General features: G+C 41.4%; 1 protein-coding gene across 1 annotated transcript in view; it reads right to left on the bottom strand.

Moving 5' to 3' along the window:
* ADAM23 (ADAM metallopeptidase domain 23) overlaps positions 1 to 18,079 on the bottom strand; it is a 206,917-nt gene that overhangs the window by 44,778 nt on the left and 144,060 nt on the right. Inside the window, exons 9-14 of the mRNA XM_045296710.1 lie at positions 16,854 to 16,919; positions 9,189 to 9,260; positions 6,647 to 6,810; positions 5,419 to 5,503; positions 4,458 to 4,548; positions 1,967 to 2,015 (exon numbers count right to left, since the gene is read on the bottom strand). Of these exons, the coding sequence (XP_045152645.1) occupies positions 1,967 to 2,015; positions 4,458 to 4,548; positions 5,419 to 5,503; positions 6,647 to 6,810; positions 9,189 to 9,260; positions 16,854 to 16,919 (527 nt within the window). The remainder of the gene's footprint in view (positions 1 to 1,966; positions 2,016 to 4,457; positions 4,549 to 5,418; positions 5,504 to 6,646; positions 6,811 to 9,188; positions 9,261 to 16,853; positions 16,920 to 18,079) is intronic.

The following is an 18,079-nucleotide window of genomic DNA, read 5'->3' as shown; positions in this document are numbered from 1 at the left end:
AAAGGACTTCTGTTCAAACTGCCAAACAAGCCTATGTGTTAGCGTTTTGTAAAAATAGAAATGCAAAGGAGATCATGGACTAGCAGTACAGGTTAGAATCTCCTTCTCATCACGTCCTTTTGGTTACCTGACTTGGCATAGCGTAGAAAGAACTGATCACAAAACCTCTCCATCTAGACTATATTTACAGGGTGGTCAGTTTTATTTGCTACATCTCTGCAAAGGCAATCAATTTTGCACCTCAGCCGTGAATAAAAAGCTCATGACCTAGTAGATTTTACTGTGGAGGAGGGAGGAATGTGGGCCATTTTGTTAGTCTGTGTCGTGCAAGCTTTAGCACTGTCACTCAGGTAAATAAGGAAATCCAAAAAAGAAGTGTCATGCACATCAATTATAGCATCTTTTTATTCTTTCTCAAAATCGATTTGAGGAAATTCATGATTTAACAGGAATATAACAATTGCCTCTTTGTGATTTGATTCTGAAACTATTTCCTTTGGGGAAGCACACAGGGAACTATTATATACATGATCAAGGTTAGGCCGAAATATACACGTTCATGACTTGGGCTCATCGGTATTGGTGCTTGATTAGAAAAGGGCAGGCCACTTATTCTGGGACATAATCCCATAGCTTTGTGTATCCTGTTGAAGGAGGTAGTTTATGGAGGCAGACAAAATCTGTCACGCTTGGCAGTACTTGGGAAATGCTAGCTAACTTGAAGTAGTTTCATTGCATCCTACCATTAGTCCAGACAATCCACTCTTCAATTGGGAGGGGAGACCTTAGAAAGCATCACCCCATAGGGCCTGTATCGTAAATGGTCTTAGATTTTGTTCCCTACAGCAGCCCATACACAAAACTTCTATTTAAGCCATAGTGTGACTAGATTGGTACAGTGACAAAGTGACGACGGATGCTGGAACGTGCGTGTTTAAAGTGCGTTTTCTTCAAGCACATGTTCGAAGAGGCGGGCTAATGGCTGACCTCCTCTCCTGAAGCCCATGCGTGCTTTTCTCCTCCCCTCGAGCCGAGCTCCTCTGAGGGTTCGTGGAAAGATAAGTAACAGACTCTTTTTACCCAAGCAGGTGAGGGCTTGGGGCAACTGGTGTGTGTAGGGATAGACACAGGCCCAGAAACATCCCAGGAGCTTATACAGGCAGGCAGGGCAGGCGCCTGGCGTGGGCACAGGATGGGGGCAAGCATGGGAGGTAGGAAGCAACTTCCATGTGGTAGAAGTAGCTCCCACGAGGCAGGGGTCACTGGGAAAGTGGGCCGTGTTTCCAGGTCTTGTTCCAGTGAAACAAACGGCAGCTGTGGCGCAGTTGCTCCCCTTCCCAAAGGAGCCACAGGATAAGAGGAAAGACAGTGAAGGAATGCTCAAATGCGCACTGGTGGAAGACTAGCTTACAATACGATACACCTGTCTTAGTTAAAAAAAAAAAAGAGAGAGAACTCATTTGATATGATTGAGCTACTGACTGTGCATTTGAATTGTGTCCCAATCAAACTGTTTATAAAAAAGAACGTCATTGATTATATAAGTAGACTGGTATAATTTTATTACTGTAAATGTATTTCTGAGCTTCTTGGCATCGACATTGATGGACGACATTGATTTTCACAGACTCCTTCAGGTGGACAACTAGCTATTATATTCTAAGTGTACTGAAAAATTAATGGCTTTTCCAAAGGGAGCAGTATTTAATCATGTGCACCCTTTAAAGGGTTAATATGAAGCAGAAGCAAAGAACATGCTTTACTCTCATGGCCAGTCTTACATGGGAGCTTAAAATATAAAGTGAGTTAGCCCTCTCTCTTGTAAGATACCTGGCAATTAATGGTGGAATGTACACTAAGGGCTTAGCTGCGATACCATGCTATTACCTGCGAAATTGTGCATCTAATTATATGCAGCAATTGTAGTGAAGAGCATATATCAAAGTCATGCATTATGAAATGTTACCCGGTCTCCTCCATGATGCAGCCGCCCCAGGATTCTATGCAGTCACATTCTAGTTATGAAACAATAAAAGCAACAGGGGAGGGGGAGAGAGAGAAACAACAGTCATATCTTCAATTTTCATGATGGCTCTTGCAATAATTCTTTATCCCCAGCTCCATGCCAAATCAGTCCAGAGGGTGATGTCCCACAGAACAAGAATTTGTTTCTTTTAAATCAACATACCCTTAGCTGGATTATACAACACTATCTAAGAACACAGGTGGGAAAATTTTTTAAAAGGTGCCTCTCTTGCTTCTTGACAGTCAGATAACTCAACTACATTTATAGTTCCAGTATCTAGTGGAAAGTACCCAGGTGTAGAAGTCAGAAAGTCTATGTCTTGTCCGAGCTCTAGCCGATGAGAGTACCATGAGCAAGTGGCTCGAGTCCCTTGGGTCTCAGTGTTTCCATCTCTAAAATGGTCAGAGCATCTTTCCACAGGGGCTCTGGGATTCCCACTGCAGTGCACCTGTCTGCACTGGGCAACCCATCAGCACAGAAGACCTTTCAAGAGAGCCTTCTGGGTAGTAACGAGGGGATTCCAATGATTGGTCAGAAACCAGAGGAACACTAAGCTAAGGTCAGTAAAAGAGGATTCTCTAAAAACCCGTACCTTCCTTTAAACTAAATGACAATCATAAACCTGACTTATGTACTAGAGACTGAAATATTAATGCTGTGTCGAGATCCACCCCTGTATTTTTCCCTCTTCTCTTTTCTGTCTTCAAGAGACCTGTAAAGAAAACTTTCAAATTCACTTACTTAAAGAAACTCAAGATCTAATAACATACCTACCTAAACCAATGATTCACAGAGGAATGAAACATTGTTGAAAAGAAAGGACTATACCAGGCATTAGGAATGAACCTGATTCCTCACTCCACCCATTCTCTAATTCAGAAACCCTTCCCAGCTGAGCCCAACACTGGCCTCTTCCCAGATCCAGGGTTTTCAAGCAAGGTCATGCATCAGGCATTCTCCTTTCCGATTCTCAGGCTTCCGTGCCAGCTGACTGCATCCTAAACCTCCCTTTCAAGTGTGCTGCGTGCTTTCTGTGGAAAGCAAATCCTCTGAGCAAGACGGTAACAAACAAAACTTCACAGGGGTTTGCTAAGTGCCACTAAACAATTTTGTGATGACTACATTATCTGATAATTTAATATACCCCTAAAGGGAATCACGAAGCCCCCAGATGTATATTTTGTTTCACATTTCCATAAGATGTGCATTAATGATGATTATGTTGCCATAGTGGGTCACAGTTCAAAACCACCAGATACTTCTTGGGAGAGAGATAAGGCTTTCTATTCCTGTCTCAAAACCCACAGGGGCAGTTCTACCCTGTCTTACAGGGTCACTCTGAGTCAGCATGGACTCGATGGCAGTGACTGTGATTCCTGAGTCACAAAAATATCCACTGTAGGAACGTTAGGGTCGGTTCCTCTTTTCTGCTGAAGAGGTTGGGAGAGGTGGGCAGGGAGACCTATACTGCCTGCATCTCTTCTTTTCCTTAGAAATGAATAGTGGGGGGGTGGCTGCTACAGAATGCCTAATAAGAGAACAGGTTAAGAAACACTTGGGTTCATCTTTCCATAGGATCAATTGCATGATGGCTTTTCATGATCCGAGGTCACATTTCCATATCCATATAAAAATATACACATTAAACTTCTATTCCATAATTGCATTGGTATAAAGATGACTATGATGAAAGTTATAGTCAATTTTTCTGTGGTTTTAAAAGAAAAAATTTTTCATGGGTCCCTGGTAACAACATGGGGCCCAGACACTGTGCCCGCTGGAAACGCTGGCGTTTCTGCCCATCTGCCTCTCCTCTGGTTTTGAAAGGAGTGACACCCAGCGGTCACTAGCTACGTTTCTCTGCTGCATGATCCCTCCCGCCCTGTTTGTATTCCCTTTTGTGCCTGTCCTTAGACCTCATATCTTCCCTTAGGAAAATCTTTGCTAGTATGTTTTGTTATGTTTCTTTTGATGAGCTTGATGGTAAAGTTTAAGGTGGATGGAAGAAGAGAGCTCCATATGGCCAAAGCTCACAGCCACGTCCCCAATCTAGCAGCACCCTTATTGAGACAGTGCTTCAGTGGGATCGTGCATCTATACTGGACGGGTTCAGACCAAGAGAGGTGGGCCAGGGAGTTCTCGGCCCCCGGAAGGGCAGTATTCTGCAGTGTCTGTGAGAGAGCTGCCTCAGACCCTGAGGAGTTGGCTATGAGCCATGTCTCCTATCTAGGGGGACTTAGGTAGGGACCATTCTAGAACCCCAACAGATTAACAAGTACTTTAAGCTTATATTTTTTTTTTTTAGAGAAAGGAGACATACTACATTTAAACTATAATAATTTAGGAATCATACACATTTACGTATTGACTGGGCATGCATTAAACAGACACAATGGCACACGAAAGGGAGGAAGAAGGTCAATGTACATACTCGGCTTTCTGCTGGAAGGCTCCCATTGGATTCCCAGGTTCTGAGCGAGGCTCTGCGACAATACTTGTGCCACTGCCATTGGAAGACCATACTGGTTTTCAGAGTTGGAAGTGTGTGGGAAACATTTGAGAGAGTGCACAAAGCTAGTTATTATTTCTTCATCGGTACCGCATATCAGCTCAGCTCCCTAAGTAGAGCCTTACAGCATCTCAAAACAACAGATGTTCCTTATCACTCCTTCCTTGAAACCGGGCCCAAGAAGCAGTAAGCCCGTCTCTCTGAACTTGATGCTTTCACAGGGAAATACAGTCTCAGAAAGATGTCCCCAATTCAGCTCACACCAAGCCAAGGATAAACTCAATGGACACAACCGGTCCCCACGGAGTGATGGCTAGTGGAGTAACCCGGTACTGACCAGGGCTTAAAGGTCGTCCTTTGGTTTTTAGGGTGCTGTTGCCAAGGGTGATAAGAAATTGCCTTTATAAAAATGAAGGTGAGGAAACCCGAACAGTGACATTAAGGGGATATTTGTTTCAGTCCATTCACAGACAGGTAGGTAAAGTTTGGTTTTGTTTTTACGTTACCTAGGGAGAAAAGAAAGATACTACTTGGATACACTCATAGATTCTTTGGATTAAATGAGGAGAAGCTAACATGGGCAGAAGACTAACTAGAAAACAATAAAATAAGTGTTAAAAAACTTAATACCCTGCCTTTCGTGGCCAAAAATCCCTGGGGCATTTATAAGTGGCATTTGTCTGATAAAGCTGAAAATCTAGCACAATGAAATTAAATAATACCTCGCTCCTGCACCAAAGACCACTTGGGGCTCTAAACCACACATGTTGGATTCTCAAAATCAGTAGCATTGTAAGCAAGTGGGAGAAGAGCAGGGAACCAGGGGAGAGAACAGATCAGATGCAAAGAGAAAGCTCTACTGAAGAGGCGGAATCAACCTTACCTCATTCACACCAACTCCTCGGGTGCGAGAACAGACACCTCCAAAGTAGCTCAGACTGCTTCTCTTATAGTGGAAGGTCACACGCCTCAAAAAAGGAAAAGAAAATGCTATCAGGGAGCCATTGCAGTAACCACGGTATAAACGCTCTCAAAATATGTGGCTACCTCACCTCTCCCACAACAAACATGCCAAAGCAATCCTTCAAAAGCGGAAAGCTGCATTTCAAATACCTTCTCATTGATATGGGCTGAGCAACTACAGGGAGCACATAGTCACTGAGCACTCACTAATCCCCACACACCAGGTCAGGAGCAGACACCGAGATAAACTGAACCCAGACCTTGCCCTTTTCTAGCAGAGACCGTGGAACGAATAATATTGCTGATCATTGCAAGTGGTGGCCGTGTTCAGACTGAGAAACGCGAAAGGGAGTCGAGAGGAAGGCAGGAGGATTCTGGTTGGCCTGGTTCCAGGGCAGACCCATGTGTGGAAAAGGAAACCGCTTACTAGGTCAGAGGAAAAACATGGTATCCTTTTCCTTAGCGACAGAACCTCATTCCTCCCCCGACCCTCCCCACTGGTCCACCGACAAAGACATTTCCTAGACTCTCTTGCTGTTGCATGTGGCCCATGACTGAGTTTAGCCAACGACTGGTTCATGGCTTTGCTACTGCACAGCTTTCCAGAAAGCCGCTGTCAGGGAGCTGACCTAGCCGGAAGGAGTGCCCTTTTCTCCCACTGCTGCCTGTCATTCCTGCTGTGTGTACTGAAGTGTTTGGTGCCTGGAGTGCCGTAGCCAAGGTAAGTCATGAGCTGACATAGACCAGTGTTTCCTGAAGTGGGCGATACTGCCCCCTGGGGGGCACTGCAATGATCTCAGGGGTTGCAAAAGCAGATACCTACACTTTATCCTAGGTTAAGGGGTACAGGTCAAAAAGATTCAATTGTCATGGGGGGGGATTGCGAATTTTTTTTTTCGTGAAAAGAAGGCAGTGGGCCAATTACATTTAGGAACCTAAGACCTAGAGGCAAAGCTTATGGTGTCAAATCTCCATGCCAACATCAGATGCCCTAGCTCCAAGGCTTGCTCTCATGATAATAGAGAGAGGAGTAAATATCAATTGTGTTCGAATCACTGCTTCCTGATACATCAGTTCACGGAAAGAATAAGGACATAAAGGTGAACACCGGTCCAAAGGCCACAATAAAAGCTGAAGCAGCTACATACGAGATGAGGTGCACAGCGTCTGCGTGCTGCTTGATGCGCTGCCGGTACTTGGAGAACTCGTGGAGCATCTGCACTGGGTTGGTGGTGATGTCGATGTGATCCTTCTCAGTCCAGGTCTCCACGGCCACCAAGACAACCCTGGTATTGAGCTGCTCCTTGTAAATCTGAGGGCAGACAACAGGACAGGCGCAGGAGGAAGCCACTGGGTCAAACATGCACGATAAGTGAGTCAGAGTCAATGGAAGGACAGGAAAGGGAGGTGAGAGGAGAACATGAGGTTGTCGTTAGCTCATCGCTGAGAACCTTCCTTTCTCTTTGCCAAGAGCATGCATCAACAAGTATCAAAGGGACTTGGTCTCATGTCACCTACTCTCCTAAAGGTTATTTCCATCCCAGATCAGCTCAGCAAGTGCAGACGCAGGCACCTCCTAAGGGGTTGGTTCTAAAGTCTGGGCAGAAGCTAAAAACAAGATGTAGTAAATCCACACTTCCAAACCTCAAAGGGAGGTACTGTGTGGGGACCAATCCATTGATTCTGAATACGTAGAGTACCATGAGCTATCGCTGCAGGATTGGAATGGATCACTAGTTCTTCAGACAAACATCGAGCAATATGGAGGCTGAATTCCAGGAAAAATAAAATACCACTGGGAGAAAATTAAGGATCTATGGCTCAGAGGGAATAGTAGATCTCTACCCCCGTCTGACCCTCTCACTGGGTGGCATCAAGCACATACACAGCTGAATTGGTGTCTGTCGACTCTCCTACTCTACGTTTGGCCATGCAACCAACTAAGCAACTTCAGTGAATATTGTCATTTTGCTCGATTTCCAAACTAATTCATGAAAGTGAATAACCTTTTCAAACACTGAAGAAGGAGCTATCACCATTCCTGAATTTGTATGAAGCTAAAACAGTTTCACAACAAAGAGCAAGTTCAAGGTGATATCTTTTCAATATTAATGTTTGTCAGCTTCGGGATCTCATATGGTGATCCAAAATAAAAATTACACTCCACAAGACAAGATGCTATTCAATACTACTGGATCACCCCACAGAGGAGCTACCTGGTACACAGCTTTTTCCTGGAGAGGAAAAATGTGTCTAATATTCTCTTTTCTATATTCACTTGAAATTTACCTTTGAGAAGACTGACAAAGTGTTGAAAATAATAAAATATCTTACAGAAAAGAAAATAAATAAACCAAGTCTAAACTGGCACACAGATGTTCAACCATAACTTCACAATTTACTACATGCTCATCCATCTATATTATACTTTCGCCCTGTTCTGCCTACCACATATTACCTGAGTATATAATTGGAGCCATTTAGATGGCAGTTAAGAAAGCAGCTATTTAGAGGAAATAAGCATCATAGACCAGTCTTTCCCCAAATGGCGGATACCCACCCTGACGGGCTCTGGAATGATCCAGAGGGACTACAAAAGCAGATACCTATACTTTATCCTGGATTATAGGCTACCGCACATAAGTGTTTCATTGTCCAGGAGTGCTGAGTAATTTTATTTTTGTGTCTGAAAGGGGGTGGTACGTGAAACAAGTCTTGGAACCGATGTTTTAGATGATTAGCAATTTATAATTAAGAGCTGTTTTGAGGTATTTTTCATTTTGGAAGAAGCATAAAATAAAAATATGTAAACATAATTTAGTTGACAAAAATGGCACTTTAAAATAGGCACACTGTATTTTATTTCTGACTATTCAACTTGAATTATTTATTGAAATGCAATGCACAACATATTATACCTATGGAGTTCCTACTGAAAACTAGGACAATCTTAACCATCATTCTCTGCAATTTACAACATAATAGAGCATCACATTGGTATTGCAGACTTGAAGATTTAGAACTCTTTGTGAAAAGATAAATCTATTTCAAATTAATTTTATTTGGGGACAGCACTTCATTCTGTCATCTACACATACAACCCAAAGCGCTCTACTTAGGAACATTTGGAAATATTTTTTTTCTCTATAAAGTTCTTCCCTATCTTACCTGCATCCTCTGAACACATTTCCTCTAAGCCCAGTATTTCTTCTACGTTATTATTACCTTATATCCTTGTGTATCAGCTGAGGTTTTTTCCAGCACATTTTTATGCAGTGTTTGTGGTAAAATTAGGTGCCTCGGCTGATATTCGGGTCAGCTTATACTTGATTATATACGGTTATTATTAACAGAGTCTTATTTCACAAATGTAATGTACACTGTCTAGGGAGTAATCTACTCTGATGTGTGTGTCTTTGCTAGGTTCTGAGTTACTAGGAAGTCACCCTCTATTAGGTGGAACCCCAATGTATTTTTGGAATTCTGAGAGTAACTCCTCTGCCCCCAAGGTCCTGGTATAGTGCATGTTTTTATAAAGCAAACCACTCTATAAATTCTAGCCTGGTGGGCTTAAAGATTCTATTTTTCACTGTTGCTCAAAGGTAACTAAAATAGCAAGTAAACAGAAAATAGAAGCGGCCAAACATTCCGTGTGGGCAGAAACTGGTTTGTGAAAGCCAGGATACTTACAGAATCCACGAGGTTGACCACAGACTTAGCAAAATTGTTGGTATGGGCATGAGAAGAGCGATACTTCTTGTACTGAAGGGAAAAGAAGAAGTAGAGAAAAGAAAAGGATAGCTGAGTCACTGTCAATCATAATTGAATAGGGAATTCCTTTATTCTGTGAAAGCTGCAAGCTTATCACAAAAGGAGAAAATACTGAAATTTGCTTCGGTGGGAAAGGGTAGTATTCTTATTTCATTTCTCTATTCATTAAAAAAGAAAAAAAGTCTGATCTACCAGCGATAAATGGAGTCACACAGAGGACCCATCGGAATCTGTGTGAGAAGCTTGACACCTGACAGTAGGTGCTTCGTGCAGCCGACAGACGCAATCCTTTGCTTCCCTGAAGCAATCTTCCCCAGCTTGCAAAGGCCCAAGGTCAAGAACTCTAGTCCCAACTGGACACCTTTATTATAAACTTAGATTTTTTTAAAATCCTTTGGCAGTATTTGAGACGGTGCCCATGGTACAGAATGCCTCTATTTGGTGGATTCTCCCAGAGAAGTGTTTCTGTTGTTAGTGCTATGAAGTTGGTTCAGACTCGTGGCAAATGTATCGATGTTCAACAGGAAACAACACTGTCTGCTCCTGCGCCATCCACACAATTGTTACGCTTGAGCCCATCGTCACAGCCGCGGTGTCAATCCATCTGTGGGTCAAGGGCCTTTCTCGTCTCTGCTGCCCTTCTACTCTCCCGGAGGACGACTTGCTGCAAATGAAGTCCTTTGCTTTGGATCAATCAGAACAGAGAGGACTGAACAAGTTTTCAGATAGCTTATTTTTTAAATGAATTTTAGTAAGATAAATAGAAGTGAATAGAATAATTATATCACCACACATCGAGGGTTGTACCTATAGCAAGCAGCACTTTGTTTAATGTCTCTTTAGAAGACGATGGAAACTTTTAAGTCTACCTTGGGAGGATTATGCCCTCTACTGGTGGCTGAGGCTACCGTTATTATTATTTTCATTTCTCATTTTTCATTGTGAATTAGGTGACAGTTTACAGAGCAGACCATCCGTTTCACAATCAATAATTGATACACATTTTGTTTCCAGTCATGCACTGCAATCCCCTCAACGTACTATCATTGATCCCACTTCCTCTCTGTATTGTAATTTTTTAAACTCTAAGATGAAAGAGAAACACTCAGGCATATTCACAATGTCTTATTCCTATTTGCACTCCAAGCTTTTGTAGACTGCCTTCAGTTATAATTGTTAAGGTCATGTATCTTGTGTGAAGATCAAAAATCCTTAAACATGGAAACCCACGGTACTCTTTTTTTCCTCCTTTACCCATTCCCACCCTTTACACTACTCCTGTGATTATGGCTTTTTTTTAAAAACAAAGCATATATGTCTTAATGATTTCACATCTGACATTCTATTTTTCAGAATACAGAGCACCTGACAATACTTGATAAATTGGCAATACACTGTTAGCATAATGCTGCTAGTAATTTCCATTAATTCACAACAATTTCAATGACGCAGCTATTATTATTCACATTACTGCTACCACTATATAATCATGTGACACAACTGTAGTTTCTACTCAATTTCAATGTGTGTAAATTGAACCATACAGCACTTTATCGATCTGAATGTCACACATCTTGACAAATTTTTTAAACTTAGCATAACGAAGTTGCTGCTCATAGCTCAGCAATTTAGATTGCCTAGAAATATTCCACCAGCTGAGAAATCTGAAGATGCTTTTAAAATTAACAGCAAAAACGTATTTGCATTATAGCTCAGTAATTTAGATTGCCTAGAAATATTCCACCAGCTGAGAAATCTGAAGATGCTTTTAAAATTAACAGCAAAAACATATTTGCATTATGATGTACAGAAAAGAAAATGAGAATATTAGCTGCTATCTTTTCTAAAGCAGTGGTGTTACATACCCAGTCAAATGAACCTTGCTTGGCTTCTGAACACGAATTTATCTGATTTGGGAGACTTCAATTTATGTTTGAAAACTTTCACATGCTTGTTAGCGCTGGGACTGTACGAACCATAGTACAAGTGATCATGGTAAGCACCACTGTACATTGCAGGCATATTATGCAATTTGAAAGAGAATAAAAGGAGGGCCTGTCCAAGACAGTCAAAACGTAATGATCTTTCCTTTATTTCTCGTCTGTAAGTTCTAAGTCTCTGAGTTTTGTTTCAGAAAGACCACTCTGGCTGTATGGGGAGGAAATGAGAGACCAGTGAGAATAAGGAGATGTGCTGGGAAATGTGGGCCTTCGTCCTGGCTGAAAAATCATAGTGATAATGGAGTCTGGGCAACGGCAGAGAGAAGCAGATACGTTCTGAAGACAGGGCTTTCTAGGGCGGGCGAATCCACTGGGTGTAGAAAGTAAAGAAAGAGCAAAGGGACAAACGACTTCTAGGCTTGGTACTTGTCCAGCTAAGGAGGATGTCGGTGTCATTTGAAATGATGAAAAAGGCCAGGAGTGGAGAGATTCAGAACTGAAGAGCTAAGAGTTCTGTTTGAGAAATGTTAAGCCTTAGACGTCTATTTGATATTGCCATAGAGAGAGCAGGAAATTAGCTAGATATTTGAGTTTGGAACTCAGAAGGCCAGAGGCATAATGGGGGATGTCGTGAATTCAGAGTTATGACAAAAGTTTATGAGACAGTTTGAAGCCTTACGAGTGACAGTGACCACCTGGCACTTACAAGAGACAGGATGGAAAGAAAGGAGCCTTGAGCCGAGCAGGGCAGACCAGTTCATCCTAGAGGAAGCCTCTGAAGGCTGGTTCGGTGGGAGAGTTATATCCTACAAGCCAAGAGGCGAAGGAAATGTCTCAAGAAAGAGGATGTGATCAACTCTTTCCACTACTACTGACAGACCAAGTACGCGAGGGACAGCCTATCAAGCACCAGATTTAGTATCTTAACCAAAACCAAAAACTCACTGCCAAGTTGATGCCGATTCATAGCAACCCTATAGAGCTGGGCAGAGATGCCTCTGTGAGCTTCCAAGGCTAACTCTTTACAGGAGTAGAGAGCTTCATCATGTTCCCATGGAATGACTGGTGGGTTCGAACTGCTGACCTTGCGGTTAGCAGCCCAATGCGTAACTGCTCCACCACCAGGGCTCTTCCTTAAAGCTCTGGTTCACTGAACACCTAGAAGTTCTAAGAGGTCTTTTTCTGACAACAAATTTTCAGCCTTCACGACAACCTGGTGAGGTGGATTTTACCATCTTCATGTGATCAAGGGGAACCTGAAGTCCAAAGCGAACAAATCAGTTAAGATCACGCAGCTGGACCAACCCTGAGTTGAGAGAGGAGGTAAAGATGTTCAGTTAGCAATTCCTTAGTGGTTTACTATGGTCCCATCAAACCAGCTTATTGATTATAATCCTAATCTGTTAGATGAGCACAAAAGACAAGTCTTTCGAAAATAGAAGGAAAACCAAATGAAATCTAAAACGAAAAGGTTGTTTTGAAATATTATCCCTTATTGTCCCATAATTAAGAATATAGCACACACCAAAAAGTAGTCCTAACATTTCTTTTCATGCACTTTAAAATATCACAACCGATTTTCTATTCCAATAGGACCTTGAATATTTCTTCTTAGGGTAAGCAGCCCAGAGCAATGCTTGCAGAGTCTCACCAGAGCTGTAATTGGCTTGGAAATGATGTTCAGCCAGGTGCTGAGGTACCACTTTGTTACAAAACTGGAAGCTTTTAAAATTTTCTAATGAAGTTCACTGATAACAATGTGGCGCTTGTTAGCAAAAAGATATTCACAGTTTTCCTGGAAGCTGATGTTAGGTTATTCTGATTTAAAGAGATACCCAAGCAAATGCAGGTAAAATGTTTCTATTTCCTGCATAAATGAAAACAGAAAACAATTTACATTTAAGAAATGATCAAGAAATTTCCTCTTCAGGAAAAAAAAAATAGCATAGACATTAACTTTTAACCCAAAAGGGGTCAGTGCACAAAATAACTATGTTGTTTCATACAGTAAAGGATGGTCAGAAGTGCCATTTCAATGGGCTGAGGATTCTGAAATCAGTGGAATACCTCCACAGGTGAAAAAACCGGAAGTGTGCATTATGCTAATTCAGTTTGTCCTTCAACATGTAAATTTCCGTACTCTGATCCATGTTTTCTACTTGAGCTCTTGTTATCAGCAACACATTTCCCCCCTCCATCCCTCCATCATCCACCCACCCTCCCTCACAAATCCTTGATAATTTATAAATTATTATTATTTTTTCATGTCTTACACTAACTGATGCCTCCTTTCACCCACTTTTCTGTTGTCCGTCCCCCTGGGAGGGGGTTATATGTCGATTATTGTGATTTGTTCCCCCTTTCTCCCCCCACCTTCCCCTTACCTTCCTGGTATTGCTACTCTCATCATTGGTTCTGAGGGGTTTATCTGTCCTGAATTCCCTGTGTTTCCAGCTCTTATCTGTACCTGTGTACATGCTCTGGTCTAGCCGGATTTGTGAAGTAGAATTGGGATCATGATAGTGGGGGAGAGAAAGCATTAAAGCACTTGAGGAAAGTTGTATGTTTCATCGGTGCTATAAGGCTCATCTCTTCCTTGTGACCCTTCTATAAGGGCATGTCATGTTATGATTCTTCATAGCAATCAATTTTGAAAGCTATCTTCTCCCAATACAAAACACGTCTCAAGTATATTTTTTTAACGTACAAAATGGCACCTGCATTACAGGATGAGTAGGATGAATCTGGTGTTAAATCAAGAGATACAATTTCAGCTCCGTGATCTCAGGTGCTGTTTCTTCAAATGGTAGAGCTTCCCTTAGGTCATTTCTTTCGACCATCACTGTTTCTATCATTCAAGAACAAAGCCTTTCTTTTTCATTTCCTACCATGTGTTCCCTCCAAATTTATCATTATAAACTCCAATTCTTCCCCCCCCCCTGATTTCCAAGAGAGATGAACATATCATGCTTAGTTCCAATTGATTTTGATTGTAATAAAACAAATTATCAAGATTTTCATTAAAAGATTTGATAGACTGAGTCAAGTTACTGTATCACAGTATAAGACATAGAAAAATTTAATATACGAAAACATTTCAGGAATACTGTCTTTTTATTCATGAAATGAAAATGTTCACCCTCTAAAAGGATTGAAAGATAAATTCAGAGTCTGGCGTTTTTAAAAGTACCAAGGTTTGTGTCTGGTACAGTAAGTGAGACTTGTTCTCTGCTTCATAGCTTTCTGTTATCTGCCTAATACAGCACAGAGGACAAAAGACGTGGAAATGTAAGGCATGTGTTTGACAACCGAATCTACTGAGTCTATTGCTTGTCTTATGCCAGTGCACCTTGTAAGCAGACACAGCTGTGCATTTCTGGTTATTTCCACTATTTAAAAGTATTTGAATATTAGGAAAGCTTATGCTGTAAAGTGATAATTTGACAACACATCATAATGTGAACGACTGAAATGTGGCTGGGGAAAAAACCTCACTGTCCAATGAGCACAAATAATTCAGAAGAAAACTGCCCCCAGGGTTCCATAAATGGCTCTCTACGCCTTTAGTTTTCTGCCCACTAAGGAATACTTCATCCAAATGATCCATAGTGCTGATCAGTTCTCCGTCTTAATATTCATGTATCTCAAACAGTATGCTGACAGGTCCTACAGTCAGAAAACACATCTACACATACAGTAGTTATTCTGTTCAATAATTTTATATTGTGCATGATTTAATTGGTACTTGACCATTAATTAAAAAATATTGCTAAACAGAGATAGAGAAAAAAAAGTAGATATCCATTAAATCACACCCCCCTTTTGTTATGTACAAGTTGAGGCCCTTTTCTGAGGCCTTCTCTTTAATCTGTTGACTAAAACTTCACATTGTCACTCTTGTCTAAAACACAACTTTAAAAAAGGATCTACGAATCTTATTTTGGGTTTACTCTAAGTGGAGAAACTCAAGTACATATTGTGGTAGTTACATAATCTGGTGTCAATTTGGGACTTCAGAGGAGTAAGAGTGAAGGGGTGGAGTCTAGCCTTTCAATTGGGTCATAGCCAATGAGGCCTCTGTGGCCAAGGCCTTCTCCTGAGAATTCTGGGAAATCTGGTATTTACTCCTTGGAGGTAGGAGACACATCTATCTCTCTGCTCACTCCATGGGAGACATTGCAGCTGACAAGACACATGGAACTACACTAGTGCCCTGAGCTGGAGAAGCCACATGGACCTACCCTGGTGCAACCAGATCTCTGGAGCCGGAGAAGCCACCTAGAGACCCCTGCCAGCGCTGAGATGCTTACAACCCCACTGGATCCAAACACTTTCTACCCACTGGCCTATGATCGTCCTGCATTCAGTGTCATTGCATGTAATTCTTGAGTCTGAAGAGGACTTTATAGATTGGTATCGGACATATGGGCTAATATCAGACTTATGGGCTTGGAATGGACTGGGTTGGGATGCTTTCTTAATGTACAATTATCCTTTATATAAAACTCTCTCTTATACACATATGAGTCTCTATGAATTGGTTTCTCTAGTCCACCCAGACTGACACACATGTGCAAAGCGATCTAAATGGTGGGTCCCATCTCTTACAAGCTTCTCACTGATGCTTTGGCATTAAGAAAAAAAATAAATCCTCTTTATAAAGTCTATTTCCCTAAATGTCCCTTAGTTTTGATAAGAACAGCTCTTTGTTTTAATTGCATAATTGTAAATTCAGTACAGGGGTGGCTCTACGGTTGGATTTTCATCTTCCAAGCAAGAGACCTGGGTTCACTGCCCAGCCAATGTGACTCCCTCCCTCTGAGTGTGGCAGCCAGGTGTTGCTGTAATGTGGAGCAGGCTTAAGCAGAGCTTCCAGACTAAGACAAGCAATGAAGAAAACCCTGGCAGTATACTTCTGAAAATCAGCCAATTAAAAAAAATCACAATGAATACTAAATATTTACCAACTTACTAATATTGGACATACTAGGAACAGCCTACTGATCAAGACCTTTCAGCACATTTTGGACTTCAGCCAAGACAGTAAGAAAAATAGTTCAGCGCCATATGTTTCAGAGAATTTCTAATTAAGGATAAGAATTATTTTCCGTCTGTCTTCTGAGTGTGACTGAAATGGTACATTCAGTCACACTGTATTTTGATACATGGAATGTAGGCAACTCATCTCTCTAACACTTAAAGAAGACAGATTGCTGGTGTGAAGTTGTCTCGTGGGGTATAACTTTATCATATGTGCTTCTGACTTGTAATTATATCCATCCAAATTCGAATAATTAGCAAGAAAAATACAACACATTGGCTGAACAAAGAAGTGGGATAAAATTAGAAAGCAATGATCAAATAAATAAATGAAGAAAAGCAAAAAGTACGATTTTAAAATGAAAACAAAGGACCCCCAAAGTCAAACCCATTAATTCTTTAATTAGTAAACAGAGGGAAAGCTTCAACATGTGGAAATTCCATACAGCACCTGGTGCTTCCAAGCACCCTGACATTTAATATATCACCAAGGGAAAAAGAAGAACCTATATATCAAGGCTTTAATACATAGCAAGTAATTATTAAATACAAAAGGGAATTGACTCAAGTAAACTATTGTATCTAAACATCACTTTACTCTTACCGTTTTGTGATCATTAACAATCATAAGTTCTAGGTATTTCATTTCTTCAAAGACACCACGAGATGGCTGTAGAAAATGAAAAGTAAAAGGTCAGAATAGTGGTTGATATAAAGCATCTCTAATGCGCATTGTTCAATTATACATTGACTGGATGTCAGAAGCACTCTGCTGCCTACTTTATAAACATCTTGGAAGAAACAAGGTCCAGATGTGAAGGATCGACTTATGATAAGATCAAAGAAGAGCCGAGAGCAGTGGTTCTCAACCTTCCTAAAGCCGCGACCATCTAATACAGTTCCTCATGTTGTGGCGACCCCGGCATGTGGGTGTATCTGCATGTGGGTGGACCCACCTGGAGACGGATAGAGGAGCGGTGTCTGGGTTCCTAAGACCATCTGAAATATGGTCTTAGGTGACCCCTGTGAAAGGGTCGTTCGACCCGCCAAAGAGATCGCGACCCCCAGGTTGAGAACCGCTGACCTAGTAGTATCATGAAGAGTGCTGATAAATGGTGGGCAAACACTCAACTTTTGAAAGTGAATAAAATTTACTGATCATTACAGTTAAGCAGTCATCAAGATAGACAACAATTTACTGTATTTTAATAGTTTTCCATGCAAAAATATTTTAGGGAAAATATATGGTATAATTCTATCAAAATGAATAAACCTTGATTTCTTTGGCATTCCAATGTGATTAAAGAAACATCTCTGTGACCTGGCTCAATACTTGCCCTCATGAAGTGATCACTGAAGATATGGGTACAATAGCAAAGTATGGTGAATCAATCAGATGGTAAAAGAATACCATGTGGGGTCTTAAAAGCTTATGTTAAATCAAGTAGCCATCTAAGTGAGGTGTCAGCCAAGTCCACACAAAAGAAGCACACCAGCCCACGTGATCCAAGGATTATAAATAATAAAAGCTAAGATCGGAGAAGGGAATTGTATTAGAGCTTAAATTCTGAACACTTGGTTTACGGAAGGCTATGGGTGACAGTGAATGTTCCAAGCTCATTTGCAGAGTTCCCATGTGGATTAAGCCTCCACTGAACTCCCTCAGACCATTGCCTTGGGACGTGAATAGTCCTGCCCTCAGACAGAGTGTATTGGAAAGTGGATTACTGCAGATATAAACCATAAAAACAGACCCGCTGCCATGAGTCAATTCTGATGCATAGCAACTCTATAGGACAGAGCAGAACTGCCCCTGTGGGATTCTGAGAC

This window comes from Echinops telfairi, unplaced genomic scaffold, assembly GCF_000313985.2.
Source record: "Echinops telfairi isolate 266 unplaced genomic scaffold, ASM31398v2 ScPeMD7_3;HRSCAF=10, whole genome shotgun sequence".
NCBI lineage: Eukaryota > Metazoa > Chordata > Mammalia > Afrosoricida > Tenrecidae > Echinops > Echinops telfairi.
The sequence above is the reverse complement of the archived record's forward strand: the minus strand, read 5'-3'. Positions and strand labels throughout refer to the sequence as shown.